This window comes from Parus major, chromosome 13 (assembly GCF_001522545.3).
Source record: "Parus major isolate Abel chromosome 13, Parus_major1.1, whole genome shotgun sequence".
NCBI classification, from domain to species: Eukaryota; Metazoa; Chordata; class Aves; order Passeriformes; family Paridae; genus Parus; species Parus major.
Window position 1 is genome coordinate 3678911 of NC_031782.1, and position 17536 is coordinate 3696446.

The window sequence follows — 17536 nt, forward strand, 5'->3', positions numbered from 1 at the left end:
TTGTTTCCTTAGCTCCTGAAACACTTGTTCAATAAACTGACTTGGCAACATTCCTCTGTCTCAGTGCCACATCTCTGTCCTGTCATGGCACTTCGAGTGGTGGGTATCTATTTTCCTATTGATGTTCTCCACTACCAACTAATGTGGATCAAATTTTCTGGCCATGTGCCAGTGCCATCCCTGCTCTGATGAGGGCCCCTTGGAGCTCTCCATCCTTTCCTTACTCCTCAGTCTTCTTGTCAGTGTTAATCTTATCAAACCATGATATGTCTGTATGACCTGACCACAGATTCCCTCTTTGCAGTCAGTGCAAGGAGACATTTACCTCCAGAGCATGTTCCACCTCCTCTGTGGGGAAATGCCAAGGATGCAGGTGGTGATTTGCTCTCAAGGAGAGCACTTTTTTGCTGAGGTTAGAAAGGAAAATTGGCTCTCTGGTCAAGAGGTGCCCTGTCCTCATTTCCATTGCCTGTGGAGCTTGTCCCAAGGCAGAGACAGCAGCTGCTGCCAGGAAAGAGGATCCCAGCCTCTGTCCACAATGTCAAAAGCAGTTGAAGGATGTAATCTACAGGAGGGGAATCCTGAGCTCCATTCAGGGCCACAGACAGCAGAAGTGTTCACTCATGAAATATCTTGATTTATTTGTACAACAGAGTATCTCCAGGACTGGTGGACAGTGATCACCCCTGAGGTGGGGGACAGCCCTGGTGCACCACTGAGCTGCTTTCTAAAGAAATTCAGGAAGCAAAAAGATGCTGAGGTTCACTTGTGACTAGTTTTAACCAAATATTTTAAAAGTTCTAAGAAAAAAAAAAAATCTGCCTGATAGTAATTTTCCTACTTTTTTGAGGCCAAGCTGCTCAGGACCTGGTGATATAATTATTGTCATTTTGGTGGTCAGTGTGCATGGCAGGGAGGCAGGGGGACCTTGGGGCTGCCCTTCATCTGTTGGCTGTGCCACTGCCTCCACACGAGGTCAGCAAAGCTATTGCAAGCCTAATATTTCAGGGATTCTTCTGGACTACAGTTAGTGCCTCCCTGATTCAATGTCCCATTGTAGTTCAGCAGAGAATAACACAATTATTTGGATCAGTTTGGAAAGTCACCCTTTGAATTGTCAGGCTAGAAGAATAGGCTGAAGGCAAATGTTCCTGACTTGGAGGTATTGGGGGTATTGTACCAGGGAATGAGGCCACAGTACCTCTGTGCCATTAGTGTCCATTTTCAGGGTGATTTGTAACTAACAATGGCTTATTGTACTTTTCTTGGGTCTGTGTCCTAAAGTAAACGTTCTTTTGGTTTATATAACCTTTTTGCCATTTTCTGCTCAGGTGTTTTTGCAGAACATGCTGTTTTACTCTTGTTTAAGTGTTACTTGGTTATCCTCAGGGATAAGACCTGAATAATGTTTTTTTCTTGTGGACTTTGGCAGCCTTTCACTTGGACTGTGCTCTGACTGCTGGCTTTTGTAAGCCTTTGCAGTGAAGCTGTCAGGAGCCAACTCGATGGCACTATCTTGGCACAGCCAAAGCCTCCTCTGTGGATCTCATTGTCTGGTGACACCAAAGGCAAACAAGAATTCAAGTAGGCACAAAGCTGAGATCCAGTCAGAGCCATCCAAGGCAGCAGCCAAAGGGGTTAGAGCACAGAGGCTTCCATGCAGGATTCACCAGTAGGTTTCTTGTAAAAGTACATAATGCAATAAATCACTAAAAGTGGGCCAGGAAATGGGAAAAGACTGATATTGGAGTTTAAATATCTCCCGGGCTCAGGGGGTGTTTTATGAAGCAATATAGCTATAAAAATAGGGCAGGGTGGTTTTCTGTGCCTTGGAGTTGTTTTTCAGCTGTTCCACGGTTACTTACTGAATGTGTGTTACTTAGATGATTTCTTTCTGCTTTGTATTGGAAATGGCCTCAAGTTGCATCAGGGGAGCTTTAGATCAGATGTTAGGAAAAATTTATTCATGGAAAGGGTTGTCAAGCACTGGAAGAGGAGTGGTTGAGTCACTGACCCTAGAGAGATTTAAAATATGTATAGATGTGATGCTTCAGGACATGGTTCAGTGGTGGCCTTGGCAATGGTAATGTTTGGACTTGATGATCTTAAGGGTCTTTTCCAACCTACACAATTCTATGATGAGGAGGCAACGATCAGTCAAGGACAAGGACATTCAAGTGGGAACATTGAATTTTTGTGGCTAAGCAGAGAGGTAGAACAATACCAGGCTTCAAGTGTCACTGAGACTTGAGAGGTGGTTTCAAGGCACAGCAGATGGAGCTGGGTGTTTGCTTGGGCACAGGCAGAGGGATGGCTGGAGAGATGGATGGGTGGATGGATGCTACTGTGGTGGGAAACAGCAAGAGGTGACAGAATAGTTAAAGATGGAAGGGAGCACTGGAGGGCATCTGGTCCATCCTCCCCAGCTGAGAAGTCCCCAGACACATTAGGAGCTCAGTGCTTGCCAAGCTGCAAACAGCAGCCATCTCTGTGTGGGTGACAGATGCTTTAGTGCTGCTCAGCCTGCTGCTCCATCCCTGCTCAGGTGCATGATGCTGCAGAGCCCTGGGGCTTTCTTACTCACCTTGAGCTGCCTGAGCAGCTTCAAAATAGTCAGGTTTGTCTCAAAAACCATTCCACAGTCATGCAGGGAGAGCTTGGTTTTTAACCTGGAAAGAGGCACTGAAAGGATCAGATGCAAACACGGACTTAGCCCTGCGCTGGTGAACTCTTATTTATGCACTCTTGCCGTGAACAGAAGTGGCCTTATATCCTCAGTCAAGGATGAAGTGAAGGAAAAAAACGACTTTGCAGTGCCTGCTATGGCTGCAGCATGAGGTATCTCAAATGTAGTGCTGAACTGCAGCTGGTGCCACTCCAGACACCGCCTGGCAGCCGCAGCCCTCGGCTCTGGGAGCAGGGATGGAGCTGCCAAGGCTGGACCAACTTTGACGTGTTTCACACTGATGACGATCCAGCCTCAGGATTTGTGACCTGTAAATGTACCAGGACATATCACAGAGGCAATGTTTTAAAAATATAAATGTCGTCTCTCTATCCTTGTTTGTCTGACTTATCTTTATAGCGTTATCAATGTTTTCTGAGTCTACAGTCATTTTTCTTGCAACACAAAGAGGGGGAAGAATGAGGCGAATCATTTAAATTTTGATTGATAAGTGGAATGTAGAAAACAATACTTAGTCTTTTCATACTGAGCTGGGATTTTTTTAAACCTTTTATCAGCACTCACACATCTGCAGCTTGAAAAAAAAAAAACAACCCCACAACTTTTCCTTGAGCGTGGCTGTACCTAAACTTCATTCAAACCCATTATCTAAAAATCTGTGCCTTTCAAAATTATGTCTGCTGATAATTTGCCTTGGTTTAGCTATTTTTTCATATGCTGCATTTGTTAGTGAGGCATGTGGATGGGCTCAGACACTCTGTCACTCTCTTGAGGGATGCTAGAGAGTGACAAGGCTCATCCCACTGATTTTTAAATATTCATTTCAGAAGAATATTTAAATTATTTTTAAAGCATTTTTATAACCATATGTTCCTCAAAAAAAAAAATAAAAAAAGAAACCCAGAAATAATTATTCAAACTCATTGTATCAATTGCATCATCCTATTTAACTGAGGATTGGCAAGGAAAATAGTTTGGGAACTTAAAAAAATTTCCTTGGACCTCTGTGTTTAAAGAAATATATAACCCTGGTCTGCACCCATTTCATCCATCAATATGTTCTCACTCAGACATGTTCATTCTCTTGTTGTAATTTAATGTTTGATACAGTTTTATTTGATTCTTTGCCATGCCCTGGGCTGTGCTTGCGTGCTCTCCGCGGATCAGCGAGTAGAGAGGCAGAAAGCAGAGAGCAGCAGTGGAAGGAGCTGTCTCCAGCTGGCAGACATCCACACAGCCCAGGAGGGGTTTCCAGATTTTCACCAGCTGAGGTGAGGCCCCATGATTTTAAACATAACATGAAACTGCAAAGAATGGGTGCTCATCCAGCGTGCTGCTTCCTGCCTGTTTTTCATGCATAGAAGTAAAACATTAATTTTGTTCAAGCCCCCTGAAGGACAAGGAATGTTTGGATGCGTTGCTTTGAGCTCTTTCTCGCCGTTCCCTTTAAAGCTGGGCTGCAGCCCGTGCCCCAGGGCCATTGCTGAGGATGGTCAGGGCCCCCTGACCAAGTGCTGGAGCAGATCTGTGGCACAGATGGTTCCACTTACACCAGTGAATGTGGGATCTGTGCCTATAAAGTGTCATTCCGATGGAAAGAACATGCTTTCTGAGTGACAGTTCCCTAGCCCCTGGCCTCTCCCTGTGCTTTTCCAATTTATCCTCCTTTTCTCCCTCTCCACTTGCTGTTTGTGCTTGGGGGTAAATCATGACGATTAAGCAGAGAAAAGAAAATAGCTGAAGAAAGTATCCAGAGTGGAAATTCAAATGATGCAGCACATTCAGATGGCAGAGGTTTGTTGACTGATAGGTTTATAATAGTCAGAGACAGTAAAACCACTTCATTGTTGGTGGTTAACTCAGATGAACTCTCCTTCACTTGCAGAGTTTTATGTACATTCCCAGCACTCGCATCCTTTTGGGAAAATGGTCATAGTGAGTCTCTGATGGCAGACTTTCCCTTCCTCAGAGAACCTGGGGCACTCAGGGCCCAGGAGCCATCCCAGTGACTAAGAAGGAAGGCAAATGAAGAAGCAGCCTGAGCTCCCATTGCTCTCTGTGGCAGCATCCCAAACAGAGTCAGCCGGATGCTGAGCAGGCAGCGCAGGATTGGATGTAAGTGATGCATATACCTTCTGTTGACATTTTATTTGGCAGTGATTTAACACAAGCTTTCTAATATTGCTATTCTCCACAGGCTGCATTCCAAAGTAGGAAGGGAAGGATGGCAAAATGATGCAAAACATGAGACAAGTAGGAGAAATATTTCTTTGCTATGGATGCATTCACAAACAACCTCCACTGACAGCAGCAGGAAAGTGCAGAATAACCCGTTTCAAGACCAGAAAGGAAGGCACACAAAGCCTTTGCAGAGATCAGTGCATTCAGTTCTCCTGAGAAAAGAATGTTTTGTCAGATTGCAAATGGGGCAGTGCCCAAACCAGGGGAGGTAGGGGCCCGATGATCAAGTATGATAGAGCACTTGTCATGCATATATAACTTACTAAGCAAATACCTGGGTTACTTTGCTACAGCAATAGTTCAGAGAGGGTAGAATTCCTGCTGTCTACCTCAGTTTTACTGTAAAATGGTAAAATCCTGTAATTTGGTATCACGTTCCTTTCTGTCAGCAGCAACTGTGCTTCACCCATATCCAGATGCAAAGAATCAGCCAGTGGTCTCATTAAAGCTCAGCTCTGCAGAATAAATTAAATTGTTTCCCTTTCTTTTGATGTTAATAATGAAGATGTGTTCAGTAGTTATGATGCTAATAGTCCTTCAGCTGTAGAAATCCTTTCCATCGAGTTCAGCCTCTCCCAGCCAAGTGTTCAAGCTATAGCACCATGATCTATCCTGCCTCTCACCCTCTCCTCCCTGCTGTTCCCACCAGGAAGAGCAGTGAATTTTCATTCTTAGCCTATTGCACCTCTCTCTTGTTGCTGCTTTACTTACAGGATCATTCTTAAAAACCAAAGCTTCATTCATCCCATATCCCAGGGGTTCCTGGTTTTATTCCCACACAGGAAAGCAAGCACCTTCACTTGTCTTTCCCAAACATTGTTCCTTGTATGCACTTTTGCTGGTTTGTTGGTTGATGAGGTGAGACCTGGGAGCATGTTTTTATTTGGTACTCTGCTTGCTTCTGTTCTGCATCACCTCATCCTGTGGTTTCACATGGAAAAGAAGATTTGCATGGGGATCTGATCCCCTGATTTTTCTTGGGGCAGGGTGATGCCTGCAGGTAACAGTGGCACTCCTGGTTGCTTCCTCCCATATGGGATTTGTGCAGGGGGACATGCCCTTGGAATGTTTCTCTAACTTAAGCCCCCTTTAGAACAATTCCTCTGCTACATGTCACTGTCTGTGTATAAATTTCTTCACCCCTGGTTTCCCTGAGCTGGGCAGAGCCTCAGCTCACCCTGTTCTGAGCTTGCATGGAGCAAATCCCAGACCTGGACCCAAAGGGCTGTGGAGTTACAGTCCTGGATGATTGCAGATCTGGTGATGGCCCAAAAGCTCAGAGTCCAAGGTTTTTGGCCCTTTACCCAGGGAGATTTTCCCTTGGTCACCTGCTCCTTGTGGAGCTTAGAAGAGTCACTCCTTCTGGACTCTGACCAAGAGCATGAAAGGAAACTGTAACTCACTGCCAGACCTGCCCAAATCCCCAAATTGTATGTTACTTACCAGGAGGAAGGAGATGTAAACATTGAAGGTTAATTACCCTCTTGTCAAGAACACTTTGTGATCTATAGACATATCTGTCAATCTTACAAAACAGAGCTGAGGGGAGTGAGCACTGAAGGCATGGCCCCATGATAAATTAATGAGACTTGGCAGCTCACTGTGAAGAGATGATCCCTGTGCTTCATGTGAGACAATAACCTGGCTCCCCAGCCAGCCTGGCCACAGATTTTGTGCTGCAGTCACATCCGGGATGGTTATCCCTCTGTAAACAAACTCTGCAATGCAGCTGTCCAGGGATCAAACCATCTTCCTTGAGGCCTTCACTTTCCTCTCTGCTGCTCAACGTGCAGCAAGTGCTCATCCCAACCACCCCAGATCACTTTTCCCAGCCCTGCCTGTCAGTCAGTTAAAATACCTTGCTTCTGCCTCCCAGCCTCTCTTGGCAGTGATGCTCCTGGGTGGGTCAGGGATTTCAGTCTGAAATCTGAGGGACACGGCCACATTTCCCCTGCTGTGTGCTATTCTGGTGATGTGTGTGCTGCTGCATGGCTGGTAGCTTGAAAATGTCTTCAACTATTCCCCTGGTTTATATAACCTCAAAGCAATTTGCTTTCATAGCTGAACATGCTTATTCGTTCTATTTTAACTGTGCATTGAGCTATAAATAATGCCTCATTGCAGAAAAGAATCTATTGAATTTTATTATTATTTTTTTCCACCTGTGGGAGATTTTCTCCTGAAGGAGACTTTCCCAGCCCTAGCAGTGAAGTTGTCTGATTTGGTTTGTCCTGCCATGAATGGTGTCAGTCCCAGGTCAGCTGCCACTTCCCTGCAGCCATCTCCTCCTTGTTCCTGCTTGGGCTGTGGCAAAGATGAGATGAGTGCTCAGTGATGCAGAGCTGAGATCACTGAAGTGTTAGGGAAACTGATTAAACCAATGATTTCCTGTTCCTCTGATCAGCTGCAGGTTAATACCTCTGTGTTACCTCCAGCCCACCTTCCCTGCAGTGCGTTCACTTCAAAGAGCAATAACCAGGGTCAATGTCCAGCCAAATTGTGTTGGTTGCTGCCTCCTTTTTCTAATGTTCATTGTAGCATTTTTCTGCTTCCCCATGAGTAACTCCTGCCTTCTGCAAAGGAGCCCTGACCTGACATCCTCATCATCCAGAAACTTCTCAGAGCTGGAGCACAGCACGAGCTGAGGAGGCAAGGGAGATGGAGATGTGTCCTCAGAGCTGAGACCCACGTCTGGTCCGGGCTCCAGCACAGCAGGAAAGTGGATGATATTCTGGCAGCTGATTTTCTGTGGTGCAGATAACTTTTCTGGAAATTCAAATGCTGATCTCCTCTGGAGAGGGGTTGTGGTGGCAAAGTGCTGGGCTCATGCAGAAGAGAGGAGACTTTGAAATCATTGAGAGCTAATAATATCCTAAAATTTGAATGGTTTTAAATAATATCCTAAAATTTGAATGGTTTTAAATAATATCCTAAAATTTGAATGGTTTTAAATAATATCCTAAAATTTGAATGGTTTTAAATAATGTCCTAAAATTTGATGTGGTTTTGTTTTAACAATGATTACAGTCCACTCTTTCTGTTGTACATGTTACTGGTCACCCCCTGCAAAAACATTCTGGGAGCTCTTTGTAGAGCTTACCTGTGACCCTTTGGTAAAGGCTGTGGGAAAATTCTCAGAAGATTCTCCTGGGTCATAGAGAAATAGTATGGGGTTTTTTTTATTAATAACTACTATCTGTAAGAGAGGGAATTATATAAGTACAATATAAATAAAATAATTCAAGTTGTAAGAACTCTCCAGAGGTCTCTGGCTCAAACCTGGATCAAAGCAAGGCTAAAGTCAAAAGCAGGTCAGGGTACCCAAGGCCTTTCTTTCTCAGTGGGGTTCTCAGCAGCACTGAGGAAGGAGATGCATGGCCTCTCTGCTTTCTGTGCTTGATCATCCTCATGACAAGGAATAATTCCTCACATTCATTCAGAATTTAATCCTTTTGCCATACAGCTTAGAGAAGACTCTGGCACTGCCTTATCTCTAACCCCACAGGGAGCTGCAGACAGCAATGTGGACCCAGTAGCCATTTACCCTCCAGGATGAAGAAGCCCAGCTCCTCCAGCTTTCCTGGAATGCCCTGTGCCCCTGTCCCTGGGCAACCTGCCTGCCTCTGCTGGACTCATTCCCACATGTCAACATTTGCCCTTGTTGTGGGGCCAACTACATATAATTCATTGCATCAGTAATGTGAAACCATGTTAGCCTTCAGCTGCAGGGTACAAAGTTCTGCACATGGTCTTGTTGGTTCAAGAAAACATCCACCAGCACTACCTGGATCAAGTTCTATTTAATAAGTTCACGAGCACATGGATATGTTTTGATAGTGAGATGTTTTAATCATATCAGTGACTTTGTTTGCTTTATTGCTCAGTTCAAACGAGCCCTTCGAGCACCGGGTAAGAGGCAGAGCTGCCATTTGTGCTGGCTTGGTTTCTCCAGGCATGTGGCTCAGTACAAATAGTTATTGGCCACACTGTGAAAGAAAAGCCAAAGATGAAAACTGCAGCCTGAATTGTATTAACCAGGCATTTTTCAGTAATTAGAGGCATTTTCATGAAAGAGCTACAACTAATCAGTATTTCCCACTTTTACAGCAGTTATTTGTTAATTAAATAATGTGGCAGACCCCAGAAGTGTTTAGAAAAGTGTATTAAATGATTTTCTATTAATTTATCAATGTGTGATTTATGCTCAGAGTTTGCATATCCGCTAAGAAAATTCTCCAACCTCAGTTTTGATTCTTTCAGAGAGTATGAAATCGATACCGAAAAAAACCTGTAATGGGAAATGTAAAGCAAGAAATTACATGAGTAAGTCAGAGGGGATGATCTATAATGGCCAAATCCTGCCCTGGTGTCAGCAAAAAGACCTTATGGTGCTCAGGACCATAACAGGCAGCACCCTGAGGTGTGGCACTGCCTTTGCTTACCTGCAGATTACAGAATCATAGAAATTTTTTGGATTGGAAGAGACCATAAAGATCATTTTGTTCCAACCCCTCTGCTGTAGGCAGGGACACCTTCCACTGTCCCAGGCTGCTGCAATCCCCATCCAGCCTGGCCTTGGACACTTCCAGGGATGGGGCAGCCACAGCTTCTCTGGGCACCCTGTGCCAGGGCCTCCCACTAAAGAATTTCTCCTTAATCTAAACCTACTCTCTTTCTGCTTAAAGCCTTTTCATTCCCCCTTCTCCTATCACTCTTGTCCAAAGTCCATCTCCAGCTCTCTTGTAGGATCTCTGCCCTCGTGCTGGCTGCTGCACACAGAGGATTTTCCTTTAGCCAAATGGTCATTAGCCATATGCTGCATCTGACTTTAAGGATTAGAAGACCATAATGAAGGGGATTACAGCAGATCAGTGGCAGGATTGCAGACCAAATCCTCTTTCTAACTGTTCTTCCAGGAGTAGCAAAGGACTGAGAGATCTGTCCTGCATCATGACTTTAGCCAGCTGTGGGATTTTTCCACACTGTTATCAGAGGTGGGATAATCTGGAGCTGTAACCCAGGGTGGGGAGGCTGTGGATGCTGAATGGCTGCAGGCTGTGCAAGTGTCTGAAACCTGGGGATTGCTGGGTGTCACTTTAGTGGCTTGCCTAGGGAGTACCTGAGTGGCTCAGGTGTTCCCCAGTCAACATTTAATTGTTGCAGACTTGAGTCTCCATGGAGTGTCTGTAGGTGAGAGAGAAGGAAAGGATCTGCTGCACATCATACAGGCATTGTGGTAGTCAGAGAAAATCTGAGTTGCCCGGGGCCAGGGCAAGATCTAGTGCTGTAGAAACCAGCAGCTGAAGTGGAAAATTTTTCTCTGGTGTAACATGTGCCAGACTTTGGCAGGAAGGTGTTCTCCACTCATCAGGAGAGGCTGGTCTTGCCCAAAGGACAGCACTGTCCAGGGCAGGGAGCAGCATGCAGGCACCAGGCAGGAGGAAACCTGTCAAAAGCTGCAAGGTTGGGGCTGTGAAGGCTGGTGAGGATTGTTTGGAGAGGTCTTGGCTGGAGGAGGCAGTGGCAAAGTCCATGTTTAACCCAGAAAGATGCAGCCCCCTCCAACTCTGCAGAGCCTGAACAGGTGAAAGCAGCAACTGTGACATGTAAGGAGCAGCTTCAGTAACTCCTGCACAAACTCAGGGAAAAGTGCTTGGCTTCCAGAGATGCTGTTCACAAGACACATCAGGGCAATATATCCTGAAGATGTGCCAAATCTGTCTGAAATATTCATGCATGCTCCCTGTAATTTATAGAAACAATCACAGCAGCATAATTATTTTGATGCTTCTCCCTGTGAAGAATCTCATCTCTTGGAGGTAAAAATGTGACCTGCATATCCACACAGCCATGCTGTGGCCTTCTGGGCATGCCAGGAGAGGAGATTCCATGCACTGTACAATATATCCATTTAAAGATCAAGATATACCCTTTAGACTACTGTGGTGGATCAGACAACACCACATTTGCTTGTGGTGAATTTCAATGATTTCAGATTAATTTCATTTGTCCAATGAGCAATGCCTTGTTCCTTAAAGGCAGAACCTGTAAAGCATTTTTGGCTCTGCACCTCCCATGGTTCTGAAGTCTATCTTGAACACAATGCTTAGGTCCCATGACCCCCCAGAAAAACCCAAGTATCCTTGCCAGTTTGAACCTGTGAATAGGATGAGGAGCAGGTTACAGGCAGAGCCCACTCCTGCAAAATTACAGCTACTGAAACAGCAGAGGTGCAGACCTGCTCCTAGGCAGGAGCAATTTGGAGATGACACAAAGGCTGGTGGTGCAAGACAGACAGGGAAATGGGGACAGATTCTGTATTTTAAGTATCATTTTCTAAAATATCTGCAAGAAGAAAGGACCTACTGTACTTTCAGGCATAGCTAGTGCAATGTAAATAGGTTCCCAAACCTTCAGCCTCTTTTGTTCTTCAGATGGCTTGGCGGAACATTCTGAATCCGTGTGTTTAACTGGGACTGGGTCTGTAAATAAGTGCTCCCTGTTGCTAAGGTTCAAGTGACATTTTTAGTGGCATTTGACAGATTTTTAACCTGCTTTCAAGTCTTCTACTGAGAACTTCTGTACCCAGGCAGTGAAACTGTCAAGAAGCCTTGGCTTTACTCAAACTGGTGCTAAATACCTTTGGACTCTCAGGTTAGGCACAGTCCTGCCAGACTTGCCTGACAAAGCTTAGCTGATGCTGCTGATGGCAAAGCCACACCTGACCTGTGTTTGTACCTAGAGATGATTATCTGGGAATCTGGGGAGAAAAACCCAGAACCAGAAAGGAAAGCAGAGACTCAGCCTGGTCTGCAGACAGGGTGATACTGCATCCTGCCTAAGCTGCTCCCTGCTGGGAGATGTTGCTCTGCAAGAGACAAATTAGGGGCCTGCTCTTTACTCCCCTCAATATTTTGTGCTCTTTACATTTCCACTAGAATCCCAAAGAGGTTTCTTTTATCCAAAAGGCTGTTTGCTTGCTTTTGACCACTCAGAACTTGTGATGCTTGTCTTGATCTATTAACCAGGTGTCCAGCCAAAATCAATTGCCTAGCAGACACAGACCATTACCAGAAAAGTCAAGACCTCCATAAATATTACCGGCCTCATTGTGCTGGTGACAGATTCTGCAGGTTGTTTTATGTTACAGTTGAACAGTTTAGACATTGCATTTGTATATATTTGCAGCCAGCCCAGGAGGGAGCATCTCGTGAGCAGAGTGGGAGCAGGCAGCCTGCAGACTCCAGACACCTCCACCATGACCACGGCAGGGATTTTGGTGCTCTTCTCCTTCGCGCTTTGCTGCGCCCCAGGTGAGTGACCCCCCTGCTGTGTGAGCCCTGGCTGTCTTTAAAAGGGTACAACAGAGGATTCAAAGGGAGAAAAATCTCCTTCAGAGGGCTCTGCTGCCTCGGTTGGCATCGTGCAGGTTGCAGGAGTATTTCAGGGCAGTCCTCAATGGCTGCTGTAGCTGATTCTCATAAATACAGGTAACAGCAAATGGAACTCTGTGCTGGCAGCTCGTGCTCTTACACTTTGTACACTGATGTTCTCACACCATTACCCTGCTTAGACTTCTACAATTACAGCAAATGGATGAATACTTGAAATAAGGCCATAAGAAGGGGGTCAGACCTCCAGTAACTAGTAAGGAAAATATTGTAATGGCACAAGCAAGTTCTGTGCAAGACCCTGGCAAATTTCCTGCAATGCTCTTTCTGCTAATGGAACAAGAAGAGATGACAACAAGCCAGACTCTGATGTTCTCACTGCATATTCACAACCGATGAAATTACAAAGCCAAAGACTTTTTTTTTCACACTGGCCTTCTTTCAAATGCATATTTCTGACAACAGATGCTGTAGGTATTTGCTTATCCTGTAGGTGACTATTTGCATTTGTCGGTGTTGATTCAGGTGTATTTTCAGATATGTAACAGCATAGCTTTAAGGGTCAAAACGGATATGTAAAAAGATAAGGAAGGAAAAGCTCTTCTGTTTTCAATTAATAAGTCTACATATCTCAGAACAAAACAAAAAGAACAAAACTATTCAAAAAGGTGTTTCATCACAGCCAGCAGTAAGCAATGCTATTATACTTATCAACATAGAGAAGGAAAATCACACATAGTTTATTTAGTTAAAAAAACAATCAGTGGAAATCATTCAGCTTGGTTCTGCGCACAGGAATTTTATATCCATATTTCCAACTTTAATTGAGGTCTTATCATATTGGCTTTGGTTTATACTTTCTGCCTCTCTTTTCTTTTCCAGATACTGCCTTTGGGATTGAGGTAAGTGGAAGATTTCTTTCTGTCACTTTTCTCAAGTATGTGGCCTGGTAAAGACATAACCAAAGGAATAGGAAAAACCTCCAGCCTGTAGGTGCTCAGCTGTTTTTCACCTAGTTGTGACACTTGGGTGATTGTAATCAGATTCTACAGTGTAAAACATTAAATTATGCTGCCCTTGGCTGTACATCTATGCTGTATGTTAATAATGTTTTAGTAGTAATGATACAAAGTTTTTGGATTAATTATTTTTTCAGCAACTTTAGACTGGTCTAAGCTTTAAGATGGAAATAAATAGCTGGTTCTAAACTGAAGCAATAGATTGGTATCAGAGCCTACCTGAGGGCAACCTGCTGAGAGACTAAAATACTCTGAGCTGGTCCAGCTTCCTCACAGGTCATTAGTCTTGGTCCTCTGAAAAACACATGATCAGTGTATCAAGAAAGAAAAAGTAGACACAGAAGTGCAGTGGAGGGACCACAAGAATAGAAGAACAAGGGACCAATGGAGAGCCTTTATAAAATCATCTCAAGTGAGCATGAGGGAGCACCACTGGTTTATCCTGTCCAAGGGGCTGCATGGTTATAGCTCTTCCCTCCTCCTCTTCTGCTGCTCTGTGGGGACATCTCTGCAGGAAGGATTCACCAGTGAATGGGTGCTGTGATGGACCCACAGCAGAAGTTTGTGCTGTGACAGTGAGAACTGGTTGTACCTGGTCAGTGTCCCACACAAAACGAGAGTTGTGGGTATTCTCAGCCTGCTGCTGTGATTGTTCTGGCAGGTGGACTGCAGTACATACCCCAACACCACAAACGATGAGGGCAAGGAGGTGCCGGTCTGCAGCGACGCCGTCAGCCCCATCTGCGGTTCCGACGGCGTCACCTACAGCCACGAGTGCCTGCTCTGTGCCTACAACGTGTATGTACTGCTGGGGACAGCGTGGGGACAGCGTGGGGACAGCCTGGGGACAGCCTGGGGACCTCAGGCAGCACAGCTCACAGCTCCTGGCAGCACCACTGCTCAACAATCAGTGCTCTGTCACACATCACCTGTGTCAATTCCTTCAAAATGAGCTTGGGTATCACAGCACAGCGCTCAGGCAGAGCTTTAGTCACCGTGTCTTTCTTTTGCTTGTGTAATTTATTCAGGTTTTTTCCTCTCTGTCTCAAGGAGCAGCCAGGTGACGGCTCTAAGAGCACATCTCATCACAGCAAAAGGATGCTCTGCTCAGAGCTGCCCAAAATGGTCCTAAAGCTTCCCAGGGTTTTACATCCCTTCCAGCTATTCAGCTGGTTAGGGAGGGTGGAATTACCTTCTCAAATATAGATATAAAAAAAACCTGACTGAAAAAGAATCAGTTTTCCCTCGTATTAATTCTAGAACCTAGGAAGTAGCAAGATACCTCCCCTGAACTTCCTAACATTTATCTTTCCCTCTGCAGAGAATATGGAACCAATGTCAGCAAAGACCACGATGGAGAATGCAAGGAAGATGCTCCTGTAAGTAAAACCAGGGGCAGAACAAGGGGTGTGTCCTGCTTCTGAGTGGCCAAAAGTGCTTATTGAAATAATTCAAACCCTAAACAAGAGTACAGATGAGCTGTCAGAATCTTGCACCGGTCACCTCCAAGTGAACTGTCATCACGGTGACTCCCACAAAAGCTGTTCTCCCGCTGTGGTGCTGTCCCGTGTGGCCAGGCAGACACACTCAGCAGATCTGCTTGTGTGCTGTAAGCAAGGCCCTCAGCAGGGCTTTGTTTGTTCCCTCACCAGGTGGATTGCAGCAGGTACCCCAACACAACCAGTGAGGAGGGCAAAGTGGCGCTGCTGTGTAGCAAAGACGCCAGCCCCGTCTGCGGCACCGACTGGGTCACCTACGACAACGAGTGCCTGCTCTGTGCCCGCAACCTGTGAGTACTGAGCACAGGGGCCAGGTGTGAGTGCTCCTGGAACTGCTCCAAGGCCTTTTCTGTGAGGGGCTTGGGCCTTGACCCTCCTCTTTTCCTCCTGACTAAACCTTTTCCTCTGTGATTAGAAGGAAGGCTGTGCCCTTGGTCTAGACAGAGAAGAAGAGGGCTGGCTGGGGCTCTCACACAGGACAGGATGCTTCTCTTAACTAAGTTAAAAGGGTCTGTGTGGCAGATGCTGCCTTGCAGAGGACAGCAGCTAACCTAGGGGGCACTGACATTGTCACACAGCCTGTCTCCTCAGCCACCCTCACACCTTGCTGTAACCCAGCTCTCTGGCAGGCACCACCTGAGCTGGTCCTGGAGCCACATGGACACAACCTTAGCTGGATGTCTCCTGTATCCCATCCTGTGCCTGAGGCTGCTCAGCATTCCTGGGTGAGGGGGTTCAGCAGAACAGGTTGCTTGTAGAGCTCCCTAATGCAGGTCTCTTCCCTTCCCAGAGAGGCTGGAAGCAGTGTTGGCAAGAAGAATGACGGTGAATGTAAGAAGGAAATTGTCACAGTAAGTGAATTGGGTGATCAGGGGCTGGGTTTTGGGCCTGCTGCTGCACTGCCAGTGTCTGCAGCAGCCCCCAGACCAGCAGAGTCCTGCAGAAGTGAAAGAGCTGCTGTGCTGCAGAATGGGAGAGGTTTTGCTTTCTCTACATGTAATAAACGTCATTCATGTGAATGCCAGGAAAGGAGCAGGTGACTGCTCGGGAAGGAATGAGTAAAAGAGTAGTAGAAATAATCCACCAGGCCAGAACTGTGAATAAGAACAGAGAATAGCTTTTGGGGTCAGACCAATGGTCCATCTTGCTCATGGTGACTTGGTGCAGAGCCTGCTGCTGGCAGGAGCTGTGAGCAGGATGTAGGGCAGACTGAGAGTACAGAATGTAGAGAGGAGTGACTTCTGCCCTTCCAATCTCCAGCTGTTTTCAGGTGGAGAACCTCAGCTAGATGTGATTTCTGTGCAGTCAGCAAGCCTTGACAGGTTTCTGCTCCTCCTCAGCCTCCTCCTGCACCCAGACACATTCTTAGCCCTACAACACTCCTCAGCAAGTGCAGCACCCATTGCTGCAGGAAACAGAATCCCACTTTGCAGTATCCAGCTATGTGCTGATCTTCCAGTTTAAAGACTCCAGGAGGGATAAGGGACCTTTATAGAGGATCAGCACTCCATTTCTCCAGACACCAGTGTTTTTCCATTTAATTTCCTGGCCAGCTTGGGAACACAGAGCACGGCACCTTCACCGAGTGAGCTGCTGCTGCTTGGAAATGCCATGACCAGGTTATGATATACATCTCTTCCAACAGGAAATTATGATCTATTTTTATAATATTAAATTCTCCTGGCATAGGAGAAACTGACACCTCAGTTTATATCAGATGTGCAAGGAAGTTAATTACTTTCGGTAAGATTGGTATCGTTAGCGCTGCAGCTCTAGCTCAGGGTCCTTGTGCTAGTGACTCCTTTACATCAGACTCTTTAATTTTTATTTATTTTTTTGCAGGTTGACTGCAGGGAATACCCCAAACCTGTCTGCTCACTTGACTACATGCCTGTCTGTGGCTCTGACAACACAACATACAACAATAAGTGTAACTTCTGCAACGCAGTCGTGTACGTAAAAACATGAGGGACATTTGTGTTATCAGTTGCCTCCTGTGGGCACGAGTTTGCACAGTTACTGCTTTTATGTTTGCTGGGGACTGTTGATTAGGGATTTGGGGCAAGAGGGAATGCCAGCCACCGTGTCAAGCATTCATTTACTTTTTTCATTAGAGCATAAAAAAAGCTGCGGCTGCTTTGTTAGTGTGAATGGTTCGAAGACCATTTAACTTTAATGGAATTTTTCTTGCATGTTGCAAAGGAAATGAAATTCCTTTCCTTTTGAAATTCCACTGTAGTTTCCCCACAGATATTTTCAGTCTTAAAAATGGGTTAAATTGTTTCGCTCATCTCTTAATAATCAAATAGCAAATGGGATTTTGAGTCTGCAAGTGCCTTGGCTCTGGGGCAGGATCCCGTTTGACACCATCTCTAGGAGCCATCAGAAAGACAGATTATAGCAGGCAGGGCTCTGTGTTTAATTCATTCTTTCCTCTCCTTGCTTTCAGGGACAGCAATGGGACTATCACTTTAAGCCATTTTGGAAAATGCTGAGTATCAGTGCCGAGAGAATTCACCACAGGATCCCCACTGGCAAATCCCAGCTGAAGATCTCACCTCAGTTCATCTCACCCTCTGGGGAACTCAGCTCACTCCTGATTTTCTTCCTCAATAAACTAAATCAGCAACATTTCCCTGTCTCCTTTCATCTGTTGTCTCAGGAAACATTTTCTTGATTTGCTGAATGATGATACCAGGC

At 45.5% G+C, this 17536-nt stretch overlaps 1 protein-coding gene across 1 annotated transcript; it reads left to right on the forward strand.

The window, feature by feature from the left end:
• The first annotated feature begins 20 nt into the window (after positions 1 to 20).
• Positions 21 to 17485, forward strand: LOC107210858 (ovomucoid-like). Its single transcript, XM_015642218.2, has 11 exons — positions 21 to 99; positions 3854 to 3957; positions 4656 to 4801; positions 12116 to 12240; positions 13201 to 13220; positions 13999 to 14135; positions 14659 to 14716; positions 14990 to 15126; positions 15627 to 15687; positions 16679 to 16788; positions 17286 to 17485. The coding sequence occupies exons 4-11, from the start codon at positions 12186 to 12188 to the stop codon at positions 17329 to 17331; spliced, it is 624 nt and encodes a 207-aa protein (XP_015497704.1). The 5' UTR covers positions 21 to 99; positions 3854 to 3957; positions 4656 to 4801; positions 12116 to 12185; the 3' UTR covers positions 17332 to 17485.
• Positions 17486 to 17536: the final 51 nt, after the last annotated feature.

Coding starts and splice junctions, on each gene's coding strand:
- LOC107210858 (XM_015642218.2), top strand. CDS start 12,186: ATGACCACGGCAGGGATTTTGGTGCTCTTCTCCTTCGCGCTTTGCTGC. Junction 12,241..13,200: donor CGCGCTTTGCTGCGCCCCAG/GTGAGTGACCCC, acceptor TTTCTTTTCCAG/ATACTGCCTTTGGGATTGAG. Junction 14,717..14,989: donor AATGCAAGGAAGATGCTCCT/GTAAGTAAAACC, acceptor TTCCCTCACCAG/GTGGATTGCAGCAGGTACCC.